The sequence below is a fragment of the Hypomesus nipponensis genome, chromosome 14 (assembly GCF_054491055.1).
Source record: "Hypomesus nipponensis isolate SF chromosome 14, ASM5449105v1, whole genome shotgun sequence".
NCBI classification, from domain to species: domain Eukaryota; kingdom Metazoa; phylum Chordata; class Actinopteri; order Osmeriformes; family Osmeridae; genus Hypomesus; species Hypomesus nipponensis.
In genome coordinates, this window is record NC_140374.1 from 19331267 (window position 1) to 19357601 (window position 26335).

Sequence of the window (26335 nt, forward strand, 5' to 3'; positions counted from 1 at the left end):
TTTATATCAGAGGGACGGGGCTAAATCTGTGTGCTACTTATGTAAAAAAAAAAAGAAGACTACAATATTAAATGATGACAACATATTCACAAGTTGTCATCATTTAATATTTAAAGCAGGGTTATGGGTATTGTAGTTTATTTGTTCACAGAATCCATTGCCTTGCACTTAGGTTATCCATAAAGGTAGTTTTAGTTTGTTATTGCTGGGATATAGGTTCCATGTATCCAGGTTACGGACACAATGCCCCCAGCAGAGCTAGAACCTCTCCCAGAGCTCTCTCACACACGTAAACAAAGCAATACCTGTGCTCCTCCTGTCCTGTACCGCTACTGTCTCGCTACGGCGCAGCTCCTCGGATGACACCCTGATGTCACGATTTTAGTGATTTCACTAGGAGGAGGAGACTCGGTACGACAATCCCTCGCTTCGCTGCCTTCCTTCACTCACCCAACAAAAAAACACTGAGCTCCCCCTCCCTTCCGTCTTCCCCTCCCTCTCTCTCTCTCTCTCTCTCTCTCTCTCTCTCTCTCTCTCTCTCTCTCTGTCTCTCTCTCTCTCATCTTTCTCTGCGGCACAACACCAACAGACTCAATCGTCAAATAACCCCATACCGTAGCAGAACTCTGGGATGTTGACGGCCACATTGCGCGCTGACGCTGACCAACCCAAAACACAATTTCCTGTCCTGACCTGACATTCCAGACAGGATCCTACTATACACACACACTCACACACAGGTCGGAGAAGGAGGGGGAGCAGAGAGAGGAAGTCGAGAGCCCTGGAGTCCCTCCTTGTCCTCCTCACCCTCCATCTCCAGGCCCCGGGCCCCGGGCCCCAGGCAGACCTGACCTCCCCACGGTCTTCCTCACCCTCCATCTCCAGGCCCCAGGCCCCAGGCAGACCTGACCTCCCCACGGTCCTCCTCACCCTCCATCTCCAGGCCCCGGGCCCCAAGGCAGACCTGACCTCCCCACAGTCCTGCTCATCCCTTCACACACTCCTCCCTTTGTCACCATTATTATCAGCATTGTCGTTCTTATTATCATCAGTGAAACTATTAGCATTATCAATGATTACATTTTCAAAAAGTGCAGATAACCCCCCCCCCCCTCCTCCCGTGCCCTCATAGGGAAGGAGGGCGGTAAAGAGACATGGTAGGGGGGGGACACGATGGCAGTAAACAGAGAGATCAAAAGCGGCAGATAAGAAAGAGAAAAGAGAAGATATCGGCGTCAGTCTGAATGGGGTGAGCTTGTGAATGCACACGCATAAGCACACCTCCACACGCTCCACACAGATCAAGGCCGATCTGGAGGCGGAATTCAAGGATTCCTGCTGGAGAACATTCCCATGAGCAAGAGTGGGCGACCCCAAGAGCAAAGGGCGGCACAAAGAATCAAAAGCCCCAACACACACACACACGCGGCACGGCTCAAGAAGCTTGCTTTTCGCTTCTTTTTCTCGTCATTGGAAGAACATTTTGATAATATTTTCTTCAGTTGTTGATTTTTATGAAAAATGACATCATAGTATTTAGATTTTTATCTTCTTTTTTCTCTCTCCACATTAGGGGTTTCGTCTGGGAATATCAGGAGCGATCCGTTTATGGAAGTTTATTGTTTTCCTGCCATCCCAGTTCAGTTAGTCATTTTTTAAAATAATCTCTACTCTTGTTGGAGTTACAGCACATTATCCACAGGACACAGACAACAAGGGGTCCAGAAAGGGGGATTCACTAATGTTGTGCGAGATAAAGGGAGAACAAGTACAGGGGAAAAGTGATAGAGAGACCACTATATGAAGTCTCAACAATTCCCTTTCTCGTCATCAAGCTGTCTTCAGGTAAGTCATTTCAGACAGTATTGATTGCTTTATACAACTTCAGCTTGAACATTTAACCACTTTCCAGAAAATGTGAGTTCAAAACGAGGATGGAAAGAATATGGTACAAGAGAAAGAGAGAGATGACAACGATAAATCCAACAGATAAAAAAATGGGCAGGAGGACGTCCTAAGACATAAATCGATGGTACTGTAGTACAAGGGGCTACTGATTGGAGGCTATGGTTTAAGGACAGTTCACCACCTGGAGTATTCATAATGCAGGATTACATGAGATTAGACCATAATTATTATACTTCAGATGCAGAGCTATTCCAAGGGACATCATTGTAGTGTCCAAAATGGCACCTTACGCAAGCAGAGGGCTGCATGGCAGTTCTCAATCAGGTGGTCTCATAAAGGGGATTCAAAAAGGAGAAGAGAAACAGAACATCAGACATCCACAGGGGGAACGCATGAGGACAGGCAGTCAGACAGACAGACAGACAGACAGTCAGAAACAAGGGGACCATTGGCAAGGTGGCAGACATCAAAAAGAAAGACTGGCCGGAGGTGAGGAAACTGAGTAAGGGGAGGAGAGGGAGGGAGAAGGACAGAGGAGATAGGAAAGGAGATAGAGTTTAAAGGTTAAGAGAGCGGATGGCTAATTGTACCCGTGTTTCGCAGCCTGGCAGCAAGTCAGTCTTGTGCATAAGGACAGGGGTTGTGGGGGGTGGGGGGGAGGGGCGGGGAGGGTGGGAAGGGCTGGTTAACATTGGAGACAGAGGGGGGAGGGACGTCAAGGAGAGTAGGCGAGGTGATCAGGCCTTGAGGGCGTGCCATTGGGCCACGTTGGTACGCGGCCGTCCCATCATGTCCTTCCAGTGCTTCACCTCTGCTGGTCCACTCTTCCATGACAGGTAGATCTGAGAAATGGAGGGAGAGAGGGAGACACAGAGAGGGGTGGAGCGAGGGAATGAGACATAGTGGGGGCAATAAAGAGAGGGGGGAAGAAGGGAGAGACAAAGAGGAAGAGATACAGAGGGAGGGGGGGCAGCGGAGAGGAGGAGACACCAAAAGTTTCAGGAAAAGTTGAAGGGCTGGCCCCCTCAGGTCCCAGACGACCAATCAGAGCTGCGGATTAGAACAAACCCAGGAAGTCTCTGGTGCGTTTACCTTGCCGATGACGTCGTTGCGGCTGAGCCGGTCCTTGTCCATGACGGTGATGATGATGGTGGTCTCCCTCAGCACGTGGGCGGGCACGTCGAAGGGGAAGGACTCGTTGAAGACGGGGTTCAGACAGCGCTTCATGGTCACGGTCTTCTTCTTCTCCACGCGCTTGTCCTTGTGCATCAGCCACACTTTCACATAGGGGTCTGCCAAGGGCAGGCGACCGCACGGGTTAGTTTGAGGACACACACACACACGTACACGTGCACAGACACACACACGCACCCCTTCAACCCTACGCTCGGACACACTGCATTACAACGCGTCTTCTTCTCCATAATTACAATAACTTGGCTCGACACGCTTAAGTAATGCTTTCGATAACACAATATACTTTACCGCATACTATGTGGAGGAAGTGTGAAACGAGGACGGATAGAGCATGACACGGACGCGGGCAGGACTGTAAAGAGGCAATTGGGCTGTGCAGAGAGTTTAGCTGAGCCACACACTAGTAACCTTGAGGCACTAGATCCTGGTAGATAAGCAGCAGGGTACCCTGATGAAAGGTCACCTTGCTGTTGGACCTGTCAGTGGCGTGATTCAGCTAGTGCCCCAGACGGTAACCTTCCACTATGTGGACAGGACAACAAATGTATGAACACACTCCTGAAAGTAGGCTGTGAAGACCAGATCCTCCCAGTGTTGGAGGGGGGGGACTCAGGGGGGAGAGGGTGAAGGAGAGCAGACTAAGCAAACAAAGGAAGATGTACCTGAGGTGCCCCCAATATCCATGGCTTTCAGATTGCGTGCTTTTATGATGTTCACAGTGATGATGTTGGCAGTGGGATTATAGCACAGGGACAGCAGCAGGTCCCCTCGTCTCCCCTGAAGAAACACAAACACACACACACATATATCTCTATATATTGCACAAACACACAAAGCAACACGACTGACGATCATCATAACCCGTTTCTACAGGGTAATCAAATTCCCCCCCCTTCTGTGACGGCCTAGCGTCTAAAAACACCATCCAACACTGTGACATCTTTCCCATTCAAAGAACTTGATATCCATTAAAATGCCTAAACATGGCCCCAGTGTGTCCAGAGAACGTCGGCACTCGCCCCTTTATGTTTCATTCAAGCAGGCCCACAGGCCTGAGTATCTTACACTGCCATCACTGCAGGGCTTCAGCTCCTTCCAGAAGGTCTGCATGTGGCCCAGCTCCACCTTGTTCAGGGGGATGGACACCTCCCCTATGGGGTCGTTCCTGCTGAAGCGATCGTAGTCTAGAACCTGCAGGTACAGGGTCCGCTCCCTCACCTTCTCATAGGGGAAGCCTGGTGGGAGAGAGGCGCAGAGACACACCGAGATACACACACACACACACACAGATATACACACAGAGATACACACACACAGAGATACAGACATAGATACAGACGGATGGACAGTGAGACACACAGATAGGTACCCCAAGCAAGCGGTACAGTGTTTAAGGAAGGAATAACTCTTTACCATTTGGGAGTTGATTTCAAAGTTGACTACTGACCTTCAAACAGGAAAGTCTCGTTCCAATGAGGGTTGAGATTCTTCCTCTTGACCTTGGTCTCCAGCCTGTGCTTTTTGTCCGGAAGCAGATAGAGCTTGACAAAGGGGTCGGAGGTTCCAGAGAAGTCCTTAGCGGGCAGCTCTTGGCCCTTTAGGACCTTGACGGTGAGGGTGGAGTCCTGGAAGCTGTAGCCCACACTGAACTGGATCCGGCCCAGCTTTTCACTGATTGGTCCTTCGTGGTCATCGTCTGAGCCTGGAGATAGCTGTACATGGGGAGAAGTGAGCCCCGGGGCTTGATTCGGGTACACACACATACCACGCACCCCCTGTTGGACCCGACACACACGCATGAGTGCACACACACACATGCACACACACGCTTCGATGGAGGGGAGCAGTGAGACTGTTTGGGGGGGGACTGTAATTCTCTGGTGGTCATGTGGGAGGCGCCCATGGAGAGAGATGCATTTGACATTAAGCAAACTGAAGGAGTTTAATTTCCTCGCTAATGTTCTTACTTAGAGGCAGGAGGTGCTCAGATTGGAGATAGGGAGCTTTAGTGCCCCCAGTCTCTCTCACTCTCTCAGCCACTCCCCAAGCAGCTTTATCACTGCTGAGCCCTAAAAGGCTGCTATCTGATGGAAACAGGAGAGAACAGAAGGAAAGCTAGAGCGTGAGAGACAGAGAGGCAGAGAGAATCAGAGAGGGAGAGGCAGAGAGAGAGAGAGAGAGAGAGAGAGAGAGAGAGAGAGAGAGAGAGAGGGAGAGAGAGTGAGAGAGAGAGTGAGAGAGAGAGAGTGAGAGAGAGAGTGAGAGAGAGAGAGAGAGAGAGAGAGAGAGAGAGAGAGAGAGAGAGAGAGAGAGAGAGAGAGAGAGAGAGAGAGAGAGAGAGAGAGAGAGAGAGAGAGAGAGAGAGAGTGAGAGAGAGAGAGTGAGAGAGAGAGAGAGAGAGAGAGAGAGAGAGAGAGAGAGAGAGAGAGTGAGAGAGAGAGTGAGAGAGAGAGAGAGCTCTCTTTTGCAATGCATTTGGGGCACAGAGAAAATGGAGAGAGGCAGAGCCCAAGGTTGACTTCCTGCACTTGCAGTCGTCATTATCCCCACATTGTATTCTCCCTGTGGCTCTCCCTACACCCTTTCCTCCTCTCTCTTTTCTCTCTCTCCATCTCCCTTTGTTTCTCCTTCGCAGCCGCTCTTTCTGTTTCTCCCCATGTCTCTCCCTCTCTTTCTCAGGTTGGCAGATGTTTAGAGGGGCTGAGTGTGATAGAGATAAAGAACAAGCAGCAGGTCATCCAGCCAAGCTGAGAAGAGCAGGTTCTAGAACCTCTGGTGTAATAATGCTTTCACTGGCCTGCCATAGATGTGTGCATACGAATACACACTTACAGCATTGAGTTTGCTAGGGCAAGGTTCCTCTCAAAGTGACCTTTAGACTTGAATGTCAGATGAATTAAAACAAAGAGATAACTCATCATGAGTCATCCACATTCAGCGTATTTGTGCTCGTCAATAGATTGGGCCAGGTCAGGCGGGTACATATTGCATGTCTGATTCCACACTATGAGTTACAGCTCTGCAGAGTGAGTCACCTTGAATGAGTGGTCTCGCATGACTGACAAGGCTTCCTATGTGCTTGTGTTGAGTGGCTCTCTAGTGTACCTGTGGGCCTTTGAATCAACACAGACATGATGGTCGGCAGTGTGACTCAGCAGGCAGGCAAACAGTCAGACAGAGAGAGAGAGACAGGCAGACAGAGAGAGAGAGAGAGAGGGAGAGAGGCAGGCAGACAGAGAGACAGGCAGACAGAGAAAGAGAGAGGGAGAGAGACAGGCAGACAGAGAGACAGGCAGACAGAGAGAGACAGGCAGACAGAGAGAGAGAGAGAGAGAGGCAGACGGAGAGAGAGAGACAGGCAGACAGAGAGAGAGAGAGAGAGAGAGAGAGAGAGAGAGAGAGAGAGAGAGAGGCAGACAGAGAGAGAGAAAGGCAGACAGAGAGAGACAGGCAGACAGAGAGAGAGAGAAAGGCAGACAGAGAGAGACAGGCAGACAGAGAGAGAGAGAGACATGCAGACAGAGAGAGAGACAGGCAGACAGAGAGAGAGACAGGCAGACAGAGAGAGAGAGACAGGCAGACAGAGAGAGAGACAGGCAGACAGAGAGAGAGAGACAGGCAGACAGAGATAGAGAGACAGGCAGACAGAGAGAGAGAGACAGGCAGACATAGAGAGAGGCAGACAGAGAGAGAGAAAGGCAGACAGAGAGAGACAGGCAGACAGAGAGAGAGAGACATGCAGACAGAGAGAGAGACAGGCAGACAGAGAGAGATACAGGCAGACAGAGAGAGAGAGACAGGCAGACAGAGAGAGAGAGACAGGCAGACAGAGAGAGATACAGGCAGACAGAGAGAGAGAGACAGGCAGACAGAGAGAGAGAGACAGGCAGACAGAGAGAGATACAGGCAAGCAATTCCCCCCAGTGATGGAGGGTCAGCTCAAACACAGCTGGCCAACCCAATGGTGTGTGTGTGTGTGTGTGTTTCTGTGGTTGTGATGTAGTCTTACCATCACCATGTCACCAGTAAGGGAGTTGGCCAGGTCAGTCACAGAGGAGTGGCCATCTGCGTCAGGGGGATGGCCCTTGGGGCTGTTGCCTGGTTTGTTGCCCCCAACCCTGTGGGGAAGAGAGCAGGGTGACCAGGGGTGAAGGCAGGCAGGCAGGCAGGCAGGCAGAGGGCCCAGGGCAGGCTGCAGGCGTGGACACAGTCTGAGGACCTGGGGGCTTCCTATGGTACAAGAGCAGGGCTGACTGACTGAGGGGCTCAAGGCAAAGCTAGGTTTAAATATACGCTTTAGAAAAAAGCAGAGACAATCTGTGAAATACCGGCACCAGGATTTAGTCTGTTGAACGTTCGGCCTTTCTGAGGTTAAATAGGCACAATCAAAGTGAAGTAGTTGGAATGTCAAGGCTCGTAAGCATCCAGAATATCTACTGGCAGAAATGCAAGGTGCAGTACTTCCAATATGGAGAACAGACACGTCAAAGAGGACACACTGTGAGCCTTTTATATCAGGTCACACAACTGAGGTACATCATAGATGTGCCTGGATTTCCATTGTTTTGACACAAAACACACATAGAACATGTCCTATCCATCCTATACACAGAAATGAGACAGACACATATAAACATGTATAGTAACGTTTATAGACAGACATGTACAGCAACATGTGGGCCAAGAGGACTGAGGCCAGCTAGTCAACGATGCTCGGACACTTAGTGATTCGGATTTAGTGTTCGGTTGGATTGGGCGTGTTTGATTTGAGTGTGTGGGCTCAGGAGCAATGCTGTATATGAAATGGGGTGTCTTGGAGTGCATGGGTCTCCCAGGGCAGGGGAGATATTTCAGTGCAAATGTCAGCAGATGGTAGTGTTAGTGCCTTTGCGGCACATAAGAGTTAGCTCAGGATAATACAAGTATACACTATTTTAAGATTAGAAAGGGGCAAACATTCTGTGAAAGAACAAAAGGGCGCTTCCCAAATGATAAGGTAAAAACTGAAATATAAACTTAGAAAGGTTTCAAAACGGAGAAAGAGAAGACAGAGAGAGAGAGAGAGACAGAGAGAGAGAGACAGCGAGGGGACCCGGCCAATGTCACGTGTTACTGGATACAGAGCACTCCATAGACGACTCATCAAGGCACATTGAGAGGTAGAAACACGGATACAGTGTTAGGCAACACTAATGAAGTGTGACTGGAGTGGCCGGAAAACACAGACAGAAAGAGATAAAGACATGGTGGAAGAAAAAAGAAGAAGAAGAAGAGGTGAGACAGACAGGGGATGCAGAGAGCAGACACGCAATGGAAGAAGCTCACAACGACGCCAGATACGTAAGATTGCCGAGGAGGCAGAGGTTTGAAAGAGGGGGAGCGGGGATAGGGGTAGCAAGAGAGACAGAGAGAGAGAGAGAGAGAGAGAGAGAGAGAGTGACAGAGAGAGAGAGAGACAGAGACAGAGACAGAGACAGAGAGAGAGTGCTACATGTATCTGTATAAGAAAAGAGGAAGTATTAATAGCATGAACAAAGTGAGGTTACAGAACCAACAAAAACAACAAGGAGAGAGAGATCAATCGACACCCAAGCACGTTAGAGAACGACAGAGCTGCAAGGAAGGAGACAAGGAGAGAAAGCCTGGAAACACAAGAGAAGCTTTGTTGGGTCAGTCTGATAAGTATCAAACGATAAAGACGACAGAATTACGCACACACAGTATATCCGACGGGAGACAGAGGGCGACGCATGTCAAAGAAAAAGAGTCGAGAGTGAAAAGAAAAATACATGTAATAACGTTAGTCTCCGGAAACAAAAAGAGAACTCAAAGCATTGCTCCTCAGCAGGAGAGCAGAAGATTAGAAAGATAGGTACAGAATGAGAGAGGAAGAGATTTAGATATACTATACAATAACATAATATGTCAAAATAATAGGGGAATAATAATCAAAAGGATTAACACATTTAGAGTGTTACAGAAGAGGGAGATACAGTAACAGTCATGACAAGATACTAAATATGTATCAGGGGTACTTATACTTCTTACTTTACCCATTTAGTATAACACTCTAAAGGTGTGGTTTGGGGACAGGGGGCCAAAGCACAAATCTGGCATTGGCTACATGTGCATATATGACATATGCAAGTAGTTGTCACTCTGAGAGTGAAGGCAATGCCTATGACAGGCTGAACACAAGAGGCCCATGACCGTCTGTCTGTCTGTCTGGCCAGCAAAAATGAATAAATGCTGTGTGTTTTCTTGAAGAGGACATACTACGTGTGCAGTGACTGGAAAATTTGTGTATAAGCTTGACAATTTACGATCAAACAGACTAGTGATGTGAGCTAGTTTGCAGAAGACACAGACAGACGCAGATAAAGAAATATTGACATAGACTTGTGACAGACGGGAAAAGCAAGCGAAGCAAGACAGGCGGACAGATAGGCAGACAATCACTTTGACCAGCGAGGGAACCGGAGAGAGAGAGGGGAGGAGGGATGTTAACCACTTCTAAAAGTCGAAAGCATCTGTTTTGTCAATTGGGGTTAGTTTTGTTAGTTTCAAAGGAAGGGTTTTTGCTTTGACACAGCCCATTTGGTCGGATTCACACCCTAAACTGGCGGTTGAAAGGATGAGAGGAGAGGGTCGGCCTTGACAGAGACAAGCCTTGGCTCCGAGGGGAAACTCCAAACATCTAAGAGAACACCTGGAACCTCCCTCTTCCTCCGCTCCACTGTCGATGGAGAGTGAGAGTTTTCTAGGATTCATTCTCCTTCATGCTTCATTCAGGGGATCCGCTACATTCTCAGGTACGAGCTGGTGCATTCAGGGGAATGGCCTTTCTACCAGCCCTGCTCTACAGCAACTGACTGACAGACAGACTTTTAAATTACATTGTTTGAGGCTGATTTGAGGGCTGAATTGAGTTTGTGGCAGAATACTAGTACTGCTTTCTGACTGTTACTCATCATGCCAATCCTGTCTTTGAAGTAACCTACTCTTGGGGGGGGTTGACACCCAGAGTTGGATGTGTCGCTGTTGCCTGCAGTTGTCTATAGTAGCCAGTGGGAGGCAGAGTGGACTAAAGTTGTTATTGGATGATCGGCTTCTCCCACAGCTCCAGCAATGAAAGTGGGCTGTTGGCATAGCAACGGCTCTAGAAACATAGACCATAGATATGGGGATTTGGGGAGGGGAGTGGAGGAAGGGGGTATGGTGGTGGTGGTGGGGGGGCGAAAGGAGGGAAGATAGGGAGGGTGTGAGGGGGTGAGGGTGTGAGGGGAGGGGTGGGCAGCAAACACGAAACACAGAGAACACAGCAGATAAGGTAGGATATATGACAGGTACGGGTGAGAGCCTCGCAGAGACACACACTCACAGACACACACACACAGAGGCGGGCGGGGCCACTTTGGGTTTCACCCTGACCTGTGATACTATCCTGTTGTGTTACCTGACCGAGGGCGAGCGGCTCGAAGAGAGGGTAGGGGGGAAAAGACACTCCACTTCTAGGCTGAAGAGAGACGCGAGAGAGACAGCCCCCCCCCCTCCCTCCCTCCCTCCCTCCCCCCTCCCCCAACACACACACCTTCTCTCAGAGACCCAGACTCCCCACACCAATGGAAACACACACACACACACACACAAGTAACACACACTCCCCTAACCACTTTATAAATGGACACATCCCTGCTGCACTCCACTACATCCGACACTATTCACTGGCCTTGCAGTACGTTTCACATTAACATAAGCAGAGAAGATGTAGTATTCTAACAATGTGCAGCTTACATAACAAGCCCTCCACTGGCAAATCATGCATGTATGCACCATCCTGTCCATCTCCTGTCAACCCTGACTTCTTGCTTTGTAAGCAAACCAAATCAAATCATATTCACTAATTAATCATTTGTTGATGTTGCTGGTGCTGCAGAAAACTCTGTTGGTTTCTCAAATCCTATTTGTCTCTTAGAAGGTTGTTTGAGGCTACTTTCCTGTCTCCAATTTGGGGAGAATCATTTACTGTATCTTGCTTTAGTTTCCAGTAAAATTCAAAATTTGAGAAAAGACGTATGATTCACTGGGGAGCAGAAGCATGTGTTCATGCACGGATGTCACCTGGAGATCAGAAAAACTGTAATGGACTCACAGGCCTCAAATTAGGAACCTGTTGTCGTCTAACAAATATGACAGGTCTAAATCTGAGGTCACACATTTTTCAGATGCTACAATTCTCCTTCTCTTTCATAGAATTCTAAGCTCCTTAGCAACTGTGCCTTTGTCATCGGAAAACTCAATTAAACCCCATATTCATGGAGTATTACGAAAAGCCAAAATCTTCAAATATTTAAGTCTATTAGATATGTCTATAAGCTGCTGATGTTGCACCTGCTGTTCTGACAAAGGGAGCCTACTTGTATGTTTACGCTCAAGACAGATGACAGCCTCTTCTCTTAGGGATCTCTCTATATGCTTTCAGCCTCTAGTGACGCATGAATGGATCTATACGTCCATCATAAGGACTATCTACCTCTCTCTGCAGATCGAGATTGCTTTGCACTCAAAGTAACCTCACTTTGATTGTGGACGAGTACTCAACTCACGATTACTTAGCGATGAGGGCACTCTCTCACCCCCACTCTCAACATGTGGATGAGGGCACTCTCTCACCCCCACTCTCAACATGTGGATGAGGGCACTATGCTACCCCCCACTTTGGGGAGTCTGATGAACACGTAGGCTTAGCATCTCCCCCCTGCTCTCTCCCCCTTGCTATCTCCCCCCTGCTCTCTTCCCCCTGCTCTCTCCCCCATGCCTGCTCTCCCCCTCCTGCTCTCCCCCTCCTGCTCTCTCCCCCCTGCTCTCCCCCTCCTGCTCTCTCCCCCCTGCTCTCTCCCCCCCTGCTCTCTCCCCCTGCTCTCTTCCCCCTGCTCTCTTCCCCCTGCTCTCTCCCCCCTGCTCTCTCCCCCCCTGCTCTCTCCCCCCCTGCTCTCTTCCCCCTGCTCTCTTCCCCCTGCTCTCTCCCCCCTGCTCTCTCCCCCCCTGCTCTCTTCCCCCTGCTCTCTTCCCCCTGCTCTCTTCCCCCTGCTCTCTCCCCCCTGCTCTCTCCCCCCCTGCTCTCTCCCCCCTGCTCTCTTCCCCCTGCTCTCTCCCCCCTGCTCTCTCCCCCCTGCTCTCTCCCCCCTGCTGTCTCCCCCCCTGCTCTCTTCCCCCTGCTCTCTCCCCCCTGCCTGCTCTCTCCCCCTGCTCTCTCCCCCCTGCTCTCTCCCCCCTGCTCTCTTTAGTATGTTGATGTGTGTCGTGGTTGTGGGGACCCCTCCAGGGACCAGGCTTAGAGAGAGAGCCCCCCCCAAGAGGCTCCTCTGATCACTCAGGCCTGCAAAGCTCCTGTCACGGGGTGGGGGCTACCGAAGCAACGATAATCTCCTTACATGTTAACAAGAGCAAAAACACATAACATCTAAAACAACCATGCCTAGAAACAGACTCATGGTTCCGACCCCCCCCCCCCCCCCACTGACAGTATGACAAATATTACATCTAACCTTTCCTCCTGAAGGGTTATTCGTAGTGGACGCATGTGCTGTGGGCTTGTATGCCGTCATCTGATCTAGTTTGTCATAAAGACCCAACATCAAGTCCCCCAGTACCATGTCCTTTCATATACTTAAGATTAACTCATCCATCACTGAGTCACACATGGTCACAAATAGAAAGACTGGGGAAATATATGTTCTAATCCACGGAGGAGAAAAAAAAAACATCCACTCTTTCCTTAGTTCCAGTGTTTAGAACACTGACTGGTCTGGTCTTGAAATTAGATAACTTATGTAACACCATCTATTGTTGCTCCAATGACATAACATACAAATGACAATCTTCACATATTATCCATACAAATACAATGTTGCAATATATAATAGGCATAACACATTAAATAACACATTACATGTCAGTTTACAAATATTACAGAACATTACAAACGCTCCACTAGCTTATAAAAAAATAACCTCACTGACAGGCCTAAATTATTGAAAAGACCACAGGCGAGTGTATTGAATGTAAAATGCGCAACAGGGATATGTCCCGCCCACTTCAACTCAGCCAAGCCCCTCATTGGTCCACAGGGCTGTCAATTGTTCTAGGGAGAGGGGGAGGTCTAGAATGCACTCTGACTGAATTCTCTTTATAGTAACAGGAAGTGAGAGCTACTATAAGTTCACTGAATCGAAGCCGAATCCCATCAGCGAAGCCCACTGAGGCATTAACAAGCCACTCAAGCACCCTAATTAAGCTGTCCAACATCCACAACCTATGGCTGCCTGAATGTAAACATCCCATTATGCGTGGACATAAGCGTCAAGACAAGAGTGTCTATTGATGCCGTAAGCAATCAATCCAAACCTCTGGCGTGGTGCCTACCCTTTCTGCTCTGACCTCTGCTCCTCACAATGGCCAGGGGGTGACCTCTGACCTCTCACCGGGGCACTCGAGTGCAGGGGCATTCTGGGGCACAGGTCCGCTCTCCCTCTCACAAGACCTGTTTTCCCACCCTTGTCCTGGTGTTTGGGATAAATATGTGTTTGTTTAGCCTGCCAAGAATAATGAAGCAATATGCACCCCTCTCCCTAGCTAACTCTCATGTTCCTGTGTACTCCATTTGACAAATAAACGGTCTCCAAAGCCTTGAATCTAATTGCAGTGCTAGGCCAGCCGTATTTCTGTTCAGGAGACCTTGGGTTAACATGGGACATCAGTCATTTGTACTCTGTACAAACCTAAAGGGTAACTGTCATCAATACACATGAATATGTATTTCAAAAAGGTTGAGAAGGAAGCTCCTTTTGACACTCACTGTCACTACAGACAAAATACAGTAACTAATTACTTTCTTCTATCTGACTAGAGAGAACTTATTTTGTATACATCTAATGACAGGGTTAGTCCGTAGACCATATCATACAAACCATGTCTGCCCTGTGCTGTTCTGACACTAAGAAGTGGTTAGGAGATGGAGGGAGGTAACCGATGAGCAGAACTGGGGCGGATGTTCGACAAAGGGATGTACTGTAGGAGGATGGAGGGAAAATAAACAGGCCAAGGGGGTGGACCAGCTAAAAGAAGACATCTGAGGCATTTCTGGAATAAGCAGTTGCACAGATGTGATTGATGACATCGCGGCTAGACATCTGTCAAGTCAGCACTAAACCATCAGCGGATGGAATCCTCCATGCCAGCTCATACGGTGCATTTTTAATGCTCTGAGAGGATTTAGACTTTATACCTTAGTCACTACATTTTGCATCCAATTATAGAACGTCTAAATAATTAATTTACATTTAAATGTGTAATTTGTCGTGAAACAAACAATAAATGACTGAAGTGAAATTAGTTTACGGCTGAGGAGACAGGTGGACAGAGGTTGCCAGAAGTGCGAGATAATCAGAGCTTTCATTAGAGTTAAATCTGATTCTTTTTTCCACGTCATCGTTTTCACTAGCTTTCTTTTAATACATCTTTAGCTGCCAGTCTTTCGAACTTTGAGTGAAAATTCTTATGAACTTCAGGTTTATCTGAAGAATTCTCTGAGCCGCTATTAGTGGATTGGTGGTGGTTGGGTGCCAGTTTTATGTGTGTTTTCTATTGTTGGTTATAATGTACAGAGTATTTAAGAAGGATCTTGGGTGAGTGTTTAGCATAAGGTAGGAAGCCAAGAGTCGTAAATACAGCAAAATCTGAAAACTCTGAATAATAACGGCTGTCATTATGAGACATGAATTGTGTGTTTAAAAGAACAGAAACATTTGGTCCAGTACTCTGTGTTAGTCTCCTTCGTCTGAAGTGTTGATTCTCCATAAAGGCCAGAAGAGGCTCTGGGGCTGGAGACTAAAATGAAGAAGACAAATGCCGAGATGAACGGCTCAGTAGTGGATGACGTAGCAACGCGCTGAAGCAGAGATACGTCTATGAGTAATGAAAGTGAATATTAAAACCTGAACAACAATTGACCGTGCAGTTTGAAGGGGGCTGCCTTTAGGATTATATTTGATTAAATCCTAGGGGAACGGGAGACTGGAAGAAGTGAAATATCTGGGAATCAGATGGCTGAGCGATGAGGGAGTAGGGCTAGTAATCTGAAGGTTGCCGGATCGATTCCCAGCTGTGCCAAATGACGTGTCCTTGGGAAAGGCACTTCACCCTACTTGCCTCGGGGGGGGAATGTCCCTGTACTTACTGTAAGTCACTCTGGATAAGAGTGTCTGCTAAATGACTAAATGTAAATATGGTTAAAACTAAAAATGACAGGTTCAGGAGTAGCAGAGACGTGGGTGATCTTCATAGATTCAAAGTTATTAGTGACGTGTCAGATGGATGATGTACATTATCTGCATGAACAACAACACCCCTGATGGGGAAGTAAAGTATAACTGCCCTACCTTTATTTTTCCTCGCGATATGTCATTCCCATCTCCAATTTGCCACGGAATCAAAGTGAGATTGAAAGGGCCTAATTGGACTGTGGAGGGAGTCATGTGTGTCGCAGGAGCCAGGGCTGTGCCACACTCAGGTTTCTGTACAGGCACCGCATGGTGAAACGCTGGTGCAATAAATCAAATCCAAGCCAGGATATACAGATGAAATGGTGAAAAATAAGACGCGCTCTGCGGCGTGTGCTTGTTCTCACTTTTGAGAGAGACACATGGCTTATGTGTTAGACCTGAATAATAACACAGAAAAGGGCTTTTTGTTTTTACAACAAAAAGACTACAATACCAGCTGTATTAGGTGGAAGACTGGGGAGACAGAAAGCGTGTTTACCTTTGGATGTCTGGAAATCTGTGGGAAAATATTTGGGTGCCTTTAGTGTGTAAGGTGGAAGCAGAGTAAAAGGCCTATTTATAGCAGCATGTTTACGTAAGTGACTAGCATGTTCCAGAATAATGAGGACTCTCTCAGGAACCTGGGTGCAGCTACAGAGATGGGACTCTCTGAGCAGTGGAGGGGGGATCGTAGAAACTAATGAGCTGGAGAACAAACAGGAGCCATGAACATCCAAAAGCAATACTACAAATGCCGTGGGGAAAGAAACAAGGAGGGAAACGGTGGAAGGAAAAAACGAATGGAGAATGAAAATGGCGGAGGGAAAGCCATCACATGAGGTGAAATAATTAGGTAGCGTCGATTGGTAAATACAGCCACTGGCATGAGGAAATCTGAGTGGGAGATCCATATATTCCCTGAAACCACAAAGCTGGAGTGACATGGATATGTGAGAGAGACTCACCATAATGATTTATGAGCTAATTACTGCTCTACAACTAATACCTAAATTGCTTTGTCCCTTTGCTTATCTTATTCTCTTTAACATTTTCTACCTGACTTTGGCTGCCGACAGAGTCAACTCTCACTGTCCTGCTGTCTACGCCAAACTGCCATAAAAAAAAATAAAAAAACTGCCATTGTGTCTACAGGTAAGCAAGCCAATGGTAAACAACCCCTACAATGCAGAAACTCACTAATCTCACGAAAAACTCACAGAAAGATACTGCTTCCTCTAATCCAATACCACCTGTCCTACAACTGATACCCAAATCCCTCCTTTCATTTCCTCCCCCATTCTCTCACACTCATTTCCTCTCACACTTTGACCGGTACCTCTTCTCAGGAGGGGGCTCCTGATTGGCCGGCGCTGTCTGGGTTCCCTCCTGCAGATCTGGGATATTGGCAAAGTCGTCCTGCTCAGCCAGTCCGATAGCCAGAGACAGGACCACCATCTTTCCTTCACTGTGGCCCCGGAAATCAGAACGTACAAAGAAGCAGAGGAAAAAGAGAAGAGACAGGAGGAAGATAGGGGACATGAAGAAAGAGAAATAGAAAAGTAAAGGGACACGAGGAGTCAGGAGTTGTGGAGCGTGGAAAGAGAAGGGAGAGAAAAGTCAGAGACTCAGAGGTTTATAAGGCGACAGAGGGGACCAAAAGATTGAAAACAGGGAAACACAGACAGAGGGAAACAGAGGAGATAATGTAAGAGTCGTCTGAGACATTAGTTCAGCTTGAACAGCAGAGCCACAAACCTATTACTGTACAACAGTGAGCGCTCTGATGTGGGGAAGGATATCAAATACGACCACAGATGAAAGGCCGGCTCATTAATAATGTGCTAATTATAATGAAGTTGATGATTGTCACAGGTACCCACACTCGCACGTCAAATAGTTTTAATTAGTAATTGATGCTTTGTTAATGAGTGTGGCATTCAACAGCTCTTGCACCAACAGGTACTGTACACCAAAGCTTCTGAAAGCCCACACACACACACACATACACAGTCATTTATTCAGTTTATTCATTTAATCTCTGCCTTCTGCCCTCCCTCAAGACTCACCTTTCCCATCCAACATCCCTGTCTTCTTTCTCTAGAGTTAAGATTTAATTATGCCTCATTAAGAAGATCTGGACTAATTGTTTCTATTTGAGTGTCAGAGTATCCTGAGGTGCCTGGTGTATGTCACTGTTTTCTGGGTCACTGCTCTCTCACTCTCTCCTTGGCTCTTTCTCGTTTGATCTCCCTTTTCATGCTACCATCCCTCTCCAAATCCCCTGTTCTTCATCCCCCTTACAACCCCTCCTTACCCCCCTCCGCTTCTCACACTTAAGCTTTTGCCCAGCCCTCTGCTCTTGCCCGTCCCTCCTACACTTGCTCTGCTCTAACTCTATCAACACGGTACACCTGTACCTACACTTCCTCTGCTCTAACTCTATCAACACGGTACACCTGTGCCTACACTTGCTCTGCTCTAACTCTATCAACACGGTACACCTGTACCTACACTTCCTCTGCTCTAACTCTATCAACACGGTACACCTGTACCTACACTTGCTCTGCTCTAACTCTATCAACACGGTACACCTGTACCTACACTTCCTCTGCTCTAACTCTATTAACACGGTACATCTGTACCTACACTTCCTCTGCTCTAACTCTATCAACACGGTACATCTGTACCTACACTTGCTCTGCTCTAACTCTATCAACACGGTACACCTGTACCTACACTTGCTCTGCTCTAACTCTATCAACACGGTACACCTGTACCTACACTTCCTCTGCTCTAACTCTATCAACACGGTACACCTGTACCTACACTTCCTCTGCTCTAACTCTATCAACACGGTACACCTGTACCTACACTTCCTCTGCTCTAACTCTATCAACACGGTACACCTGTACCTACACTTCCTCTGCTCTAACTCTATCAACACGGTACATCTGTACCTACACTTCCTCTGCTCTAACTCTATCAACACGGTACACCTGTACCTACACTTGCTCTGCTCTAACTCTATCAACACGGTACACCTGTACCTACACTTCCTCTGCTCTAACTCTATCAACACGGTACACCTGTACCTACACTTGCTCTGCTCTAACTCTATCAACACGGTACACCTGTACCTACACTTCCTCTGCTCTAACTCTATCAACACGGTACACCTGTACCTACACTTCCTCTGCTCTAACTCTATCAACACGGTACATCTGTACCTACACTTCCTCTGCTCTAACTCTATCAACACGGTACACCTGTACCTACACTTGCTCTGCTCTAACTCTATCAACACGGTACACCTGTACCTACACTTCCTCTGCTCTAACTCTATCAACACGGTACACCTGTACCTACACTCGGTCTTGTGACGCAAACTCACATTTAAGATGTCCGTGTTCATTCATCTCGTTATTTCGTTCCTCTTCAATCTGTCACCATCTGCCATATATGTGTCCGATATACTCTAATCTCTCTTTTAATATGGACATTTGTTGTTTACTCAAGAGAACATTGAAAAAAACTCTATAACTCAAGCCCCTGGCACGAGGCAGTATATTAACAATGCAACCATAAAACATCTTATTTAAGCCAAAAGGCCTGAGTGACTCCCAAGCGATTCATTTGGTCAAATGGTTCTCAAGGCCAGCTATCTGTGTCAATGACATCTCCAACAGATTCATTGAGCAATGATTCACCCGAAAAGGGAATCTGGCCAAGATTGAAATTAACTGGCTTGAAACAATGGGTCATGTCTATTACTTGCCCGCTCTGTCATCAATCATCGGCAGCCTTGCTATTGTGCTAGAGTAAATATTTTAACAATGAATTCAATTCGACATTTAGACTGGTAGATTTTTACCGTCATTATGTGGTAAGAAATGTTATGTTCAATTGACCTTGGTGCCGTGTGTGCTTCCACAAGCAGTGCCACATCTGTGTCTCCCTCCTGTAGCAGTTCAGAAGGAGCGTAGCTGGGACAAGCTTTCACTGATGCTGTTTACTACCAGCGTTGAAAACCAATTGCAAAAAAAGACTTGGTATGAAGGGACATTTAACACGTGTCACACCTTGGTAGTGTCCTTCTTCATTTTCCAACCGTCTCTTTCTTTCTTTCTTTCTTTCTTTCTTTCTTTCTTTCTTTCTTTCTTTCTTTCTTTCTTTCTCTCTCTCTCTCTCTCTCTCTCTCTCTCTCTCTCTCTCTCTCTCTCTCTCTCTCTCTCTCTCTCTCTCTCTCTCTCTCTCTCTCTCTCTTTCTCTCTTTCCTTCTCTTATGTTCTCCCTTTACCTTCCTTCATCCTCCCTCCTCTTTTGGCCTGTAGCGACAATCTATTGTGGGAGTAATGGTGCTGCCGACAGGAGATCAATGCGTCAGGGTTAACATGAATCTACACACAGTTGCTTAACCCTTGTTCTCATACTGATGCACAGTGACATGCATGCAGTGATATACACACAGTGACACGCAGTCCACACAGGAAGGGCTTCACCAACCAGGGAACGAAAGGGTGCAGAAAAAAACAAACAAACATTTTGTTGATGAAATATACATCCCAGCCATGTGGAAGCATGGTGTTTAACACTCCATGTTTTTCTATTTTCAATAAGAATATTCTGTGTGTGTTTGAGGGGAATGTTTCTGTAGGAATGTCAGAGACATCATGACTCTTTGAGCCATCTTATTCAAATTACAACACCAACACCAGACGCTTTCCTGGAAAGACAATTGCGGAACCTGGGCTAAATGCCATCCAAACATATGTTTCTGTTTAGCAGAGCATTCAAACACCGCACGATTTATCCCCGAACGAGATGGAAATAGCTGACAGTATGTTGAACTCCACTCATGCTGCAGTCTGTCAGTTTTGTCATGGCATGACATGATATATTTATATTTTTTTCAAAATTAGGAGTGAAACTGCCATTCTCTGACAGATGGTGTCAAACTTTCTACAAATCCAGATACTTGCTGTAATTAAAACTTAACACAGAGCTGTGGTTTTCCATTAAGTATGGAAGGAAAGTATCCCTGCTGGTGATCCACATACCCACTCTGATGTAATACCAGGGATTTAAAAGGGACCATAAAATGTATTAAGTAAACAAATGTTCTCACCCACTCATAATAAAATCATCACTATCTAATCTTATTCATATCAGTGTGATGTATTGGAGGTATTTGACATGGGAGGGGTATTCATCACCCACACACTCCCACTAAGGCCTGGGTTGATGGACAGCCACTTCTCTCCAGCTCTTATTTACATACGGAATGGCTCTTTCAAACAGGCTCTAAAGTCTGACCTATGACCCCCCCCTCACCTGCACCCAGCATCATCATCTTCCTGTGACAGAGCCGGGATAAGCCGGGGCATGAATTTGGAAGCTCAACTGCATCTATATGAGAACATTAGCATCAATATGTTGTGCAAGAAGTCATTTGTCACTTCGTTCTGTACTGGGTTTGTTTACTAATTCATCACGCGTACCCATACACACCCGCCTGAATACACACTCACATACACATGCACTAGTGTAGCGTGTACCTACTGAAACCACAAGCATCATATTGCAACGACTACATAGAATATCCTTCCCTGGGCAGCAGAGGCACAGTCAAAAAAAGAAAAAAGGAAATAGAATGAATACAAAGACACTAAATCCCAATAGACAGTCAAAGACTACACCACTGAAAGAAGAAAAGGAACAGAACGCTACAGTACGAAAATAGCATGCAAGTAGGTAAGGAATTGCTAAACAACAAAAGGAGAGGTAGACGCTAACCAGGATAACTCGTAAGACATCCAAGCAAAGTAGAGCAACGTGGGCACACTGACAGCACAAGAGACTCAACAGACATGGAGCAGGAAAGGCAGGAGACTCACAGGAAGGACTTCATATCCAGACCTCGATTGCGGATCTGGCCCATCATGTAATCCCAGCTGCCGGGATCGCCACGTGCTCGCCCTCCTCCTCCGCCTCCCCTATACCGTGCGGCGCCTGCCCCTGCAGGGCTGCCCCGGACACCCCGGGGCCCCCCTCTGCCTCCACCCCCACCTCCACCGGTGCCACCTGCTCCCCCCGTGCCTCCGGCCCCGCCCGGCTGGCCCGGTGCGGTGTGCAGCTGACCAAGGCTCAGGGAGGTGGGCGGGAGCTGGGTGAGGCTCGGGGCCGGAGGGTGGATGAGGGGCTGCTGGAGGCTTTGCTGGCGTAGCAGGGTACGGGGCCTGGCCAACTCGGAGGAAGGGATGTGCTCCAGGGTGTCACCAGAGGAGAGCGCCGGTTCCCCAAAGCTGGGAGGGCAGAGGAGCAGGGAGGGGAGGGAACGCGGGGAGGGCCGCGGCCGACACAGGTTAGGGTGATGGAGGAGGAAAGGAGAGGGAGACACAGACGGGGGAGGGGGGAGGGGGGGAGGAAGGCGCCACAGACGGGGGAGTGGAGGCGCCGTCACAAGGGGTTAGGGGTGAGTCGGGAGGGGTGAGATCGGGAGAGACGGAACAGAAGAGGTCGGGGTCAATCAATGAATCACGAGGGGAGAGGCAAGTACAGACGGGACATGACAGAGAGGCCAAAGGAGAAGTCCCATTTGGGTGGAGATGTGTGCAAAATGGAACACCCAGGGAATGGAGCAGAGATGGTGGGGGGAAAACAAGAGGGAGGGGGGAAGGGTTTGAGGCGGGAGAGGAGGAGGAGGAGCGAGAGGCAGGACCGCGGGGAGGGGGGAGAGGAGGAGGAGGAGAGAGAAGGAGAGCAAGGTCAGGCAGCAGCAGTAACAGCAGTAGCAGAGGTAGCAGTAAACGGTGCAGCCCGCGTGGTCGCCGGGAGCTGGCGACGGACAGCCCTGCTCGGCCTGCGAGCGTGCCGCGTGCGACGGTGTCGGGTGAGCGGGCGGCGCGTGCGGCTGGGAGGCCGGAGCCTGCGGTTTGCGTGTGGGCGTGGTCCGCGCGGACAGCGGGCGGAGGAGAGCGCAGCGTCCGGGTGTGGAGCGGGAGCGACCGGCCGTGCGGGTGTGTCTGGGAGCGGGCGTCGGCGGTCGGCCGCCGCTCGATCGTCCTGCCGAGGGCTTTTGGGTCTGATGAGAGAGCACCATGTCCTCCTCTCTGCTCGCAACTTTTCCGATCTGTACATTAGGCTCTCTCCCTTTCTCTCTCCAAGTCTTTCCCCTCATCGAAATACATGCTGTACCCCTAGAGACACAGCAGCCAACCATCTCTATCCCTCCGTCCCTCCCTTCCTCATGCACTCATTTTTCCACTCCTCCCCTCCCAAATTTGGTGGAATTTGTTCAAAGAATTGTCCACTTCCTACTCCAAACAATGCTTTTTTATTTTGATCGAAGCAAGACATACATCTATTTGGTCAATCGTTGTTTGGTCAATTTGGTCAATGTATCTAGTCTAACACACACTGTTTCTAAGCAGAGTTAAATTCCTTCAGTTCAGTTTCCCAACTCTCTAAATATATCCTCCTCTTCACAGAGAGCTGTGCGATCCAGGGTATCAAAATTAGGTCACGACGGAGAGCTTCTGCGTTCACGTCGGCTAATATGCAGTTTACTTTTGCATTCGTTTACGCCACAGGACCGAACATTAATCTTAGTGCTCCCGATCAATCACTTTGGCGACTTAAGAGGGTAAAATGGGGGGTAAGGAGGCCGTGCAGCTGAGCTGCATCCAGACCAAAATGGAGGCTTCACAGAGAGAAAGATGGAAGCAGGAAGATGGAACCGATAAGGAAGAGGGAGAAGGTGATGAAGGAAGAGAGACAGAGAGAAAATGGGGTGCGAGACACAAACACTAGAGACAGACACTTATAGCAGCCTGAAAATAGAATCCAATTATAGACAGATGGGGAAAGAGAAAGATGAGAAGAGGAGAGAAAGAGGGAAGGAAGAGAACTGTGGTAGTGAAGGAGTGAATGTGTTGCGGGGGGGAGATTTTTTTTTAGACGTGAGGTGTGAGAGAGAGGTGCCAAAAAAAAAAAAAAAAAAGAAACTAACTTCCTCATTTGTGACTTCAAAATGAGGCTCTAAACCCGTCAGTGACACACTGTAGGGGGAATATCACATGAAACTGCAGCCCCCTCATTAAAGGGTTTTAGCCAATTGGTTAACTCAAAGACAGGGGATCCTATTTCGTCTGATATTATATCAATATATACGTAAGCGGAGAATGTATGTTGACAGTCTGTTAAATGTGTAAAAACGAGAACCCTGACAGATATGCCTATAGAATTCATTTTCCTTCAGCATATGACTGTAAGCCAGGCTAGGTGGTGTCAGCTGAAGACAGTGAGTGAGTCAGTATGGTAAAGTAGCTATTGTTAGCTCCTCGTGTGTGCATAGTTCACCCCCCATCTCCAACACGTTCCCCCAGCCTCTCAGAGCCCACACACTCACCTTGACACCTAGTTCCACTTCCTGTCACCAAGCCTCCTGCCTACCAGTCTCCCAGCCCCCCAATCCTCCAGCCTCCCTCCCAGCCTCCCTCCCAACTCCCTCCCTCCCTCCCAGCCTCCCTGCCTCCCTCCCAACTCTCTGCCTCCCTCCCAGCCTCCCTGCCTCCCTCCCAACTCTCTGCCTCCCTCCCTGCCTCCCTCCCAGCCTCTCTGCCTCCCTCCCAGCCTCCCTGCCTCCCTCCCAGCCTCCCTCTCAGCCTCCCTGCCTCCCTCCCAGCCTCTCTGCCTCCCTCCCAGCCTCCCTCCCAGCCTGTCTACCTCCCTCCTAGCCTCCCTGCCTCTTTCCCTACCTCCCTCCTAGCCTCCCTGCCTCCTTCCCTACCTCCCTCCCAGTCTCCCTGCCTCCGAGCACCCTGTCACACTTTCACAACATAAATATAAGCCTGAAACTGGATATTGCGGAACAGAATTCAACATGAACATGTGTTATAAGAAGGCATGGTTCCGTAATACAGTAATGACTTTTGACCGACTGAAAAAATTGGCAAGAGGGACCGGCAGCAGGCCTGTCCTCCTCCACTCTCTGTTAAGCTTCTGATAACTCACTTGCTGGGCCTCAATCCTCCGGACTGCATGTGGCTCTGGACCGTCTGCCACTTCCCCGCCCTGTGTCCCCCCGTCACCATGCTCTTCACGCTGTCGCTGCGACACGGACCCCCCCCATCATCCCCTCGCCCCCCCGCAGCCCCTTTTTGCCCCCCCGGCACAGCCCCGCTAGGAGAGAGAAAAAGATAACACAGCAGACAGGGGAAGGAGGAGGAGAGAAACGGGAGCGGGAGTGGAGAAAAAAGACAACAAGAGAGAGGGAGAGAAAGAGAGAGAGAGAGAGAGAAGAAGGAGAGAGAGATTGAGCAACCACATGGTAAAGCGGGGCAGAGCAGATCAGTGTAGTGTGTGAAGCCATGGGGGAGGACTGGTTTTCCAGGTCAGGAGACACAGGCAGGTGGACGAAGAGGATCGGTGGTCCAGTGAGGGAGTGGGAGGGAACAGGGGAGGGGGAGCGGGCTGGGGCGGTGGGGAGGGGAGAGCCTGTGGAGGGGAGAGGACCACCCTGGAGCCCGTCTCCCTGGGCTGGAGGAGGAGGAGGACTGGTGGCTGCATTCACACCGGTGGGGGGGTGCGGCTTCTTCGGATCTCAATTTGTGGGCACTTTGCCAGAGATGTGCTATCCAACAGAGCAATTCAGTGGCATCTTCAGTAGCATCTTACAAGAGGCAAGAGTCAATTGTATTGTATTTGCCCACAAACAAACAAACCATTTGACATCACACCTGAGGTGACAGCACTTTATGTCTACCAAGAGCAGCACAGTAAATGGCAACCACTCGAGTATAACAAATCTAGTTCTGAACTTGAAGGTCATACAGTGATAGAAGACACATAGCCTCACTGTAGAAAATGTCTATTTCTCCGTGAGGTGTGGATCGTGCTATGATCCTACGTTACTCTATAAGCTTGTGTTTCATTGAGAGACAGGAATCTGCAAGAGAGTCCGGTCATGTCCACAGAGGATGTCCCTGTCATGGGTCAGCACAGGAGAGGGAGACATGTTGGGTCAGCACAGGAGAGGGAGACATGTTGGGTCAGCACAGGAGAGGGAGACATGTTGGGTCAGCACAGGAGAGGGAGACATGTTGGGTCAGCACAGGAGAGGGAGACATGTTGGGTCAGCACAGGAGAGGGAGACATGTTGGGTCAGCACAGGAGAGGGAGACATGTTGGGTCAGCACAGGAGAGGGAGACATGTTGGGTCAGCACAGGAGAGGGAGACATGTTGGGTCAGCACAGGAGAGGGAGACATGTTGGGTCAGCACAGGAGAGGGAGACATGTTGGGTCAGCACAGGAGAGGGAGACATGTTGGGTCAGCACAGGAGAGGGAGACATGTTGGGTCAGCACAGGAGAGGGAGACATGTTGGGTCAGCACAGGAGAGGGAGACATGTTGGGTCAGCACAGGAGAGGGAGACATGTTGGGTCAGCACAGGAGAGGGAGACATGTTGGGTCAGCACAGGAGAGGGAGACATGTTGGGTCAGCACAGGAGAGGGAGACATGTTGGGTCAGCACAGGAGAGGGAGACATGTTGGGTCAGCACAGGAGAGGGAGACATGTTGCCGAGATGTTAGCATCACCCCAACCCAAGCAGTGTCCCCCATGACTGTGGCGATCATCAAAAATGAAGCACAGTGGTGCCCTCTTGTGACATGACCATTAATACATACCCATTAACATGCAGTGCACATCTCCACGCACATATCGGTGTTGCATCACGCACGTCTTTGTGCCATGCGCAGGGGAGTGGGTGGAGGGTGGGGGGCTGGAGGAGGGGGGTGGGAGCGGAGACTAAGTAGGAACATCGTGGGAGCAGGGTTGCCGGGGTTCTGAGGTAAACCGGGACACCACTTGTGTGTACTGCACTGCACCCTCCTGAAGGTCACTGTC

General features: G+C 48.8%; 1 protein-coding gene across 1 annotated transcript in view; it reads right to left on the reverse strand.

Annotated features, from left to right (window-relative positions):
* Positions 1-2645: 2645 nt before the first annotated feature.
* The window catches only part of syt7a (synaptotagmin VIIa), a 40073-nt gene continuing 16383 nt past the window's right edge, over positions 2646-26335 (reverse strand). The window contains exons 5-14 of the mRNA XM_084671875.1: positions 24441-24608; positions 21546-21730; positions 21323-21494; positions 16765-16893; positions 7115-7223; positions 4553-4817; positions 4171-4340; positions 3768-3882; positions 3001-3200; positions 2646-2750 (exon numbers count right to left, since the gene is read on the reverse strand). Of these exons, the coding sequence (XP_084528001.1) occupies positions 2646-2750; positions 3001-3200; positions 3768-3882; positions 4171-4340; positions 4553-4817; positions 7115-7223; positions 16765-16893; positions 21323-21494; positions 21546-21730; positions 24441-24608 (1618 nt within the window). The remainder of the gene's footprint in view (positions 2751-3000; positions 3201-3767; positions 3883-4170; positions 4341-4552; positions 4818-7114; positions 7224-16764; positions 16894-21322; positions 21495-21545; positions 21731-24440; positions 24609-26335) is intronic.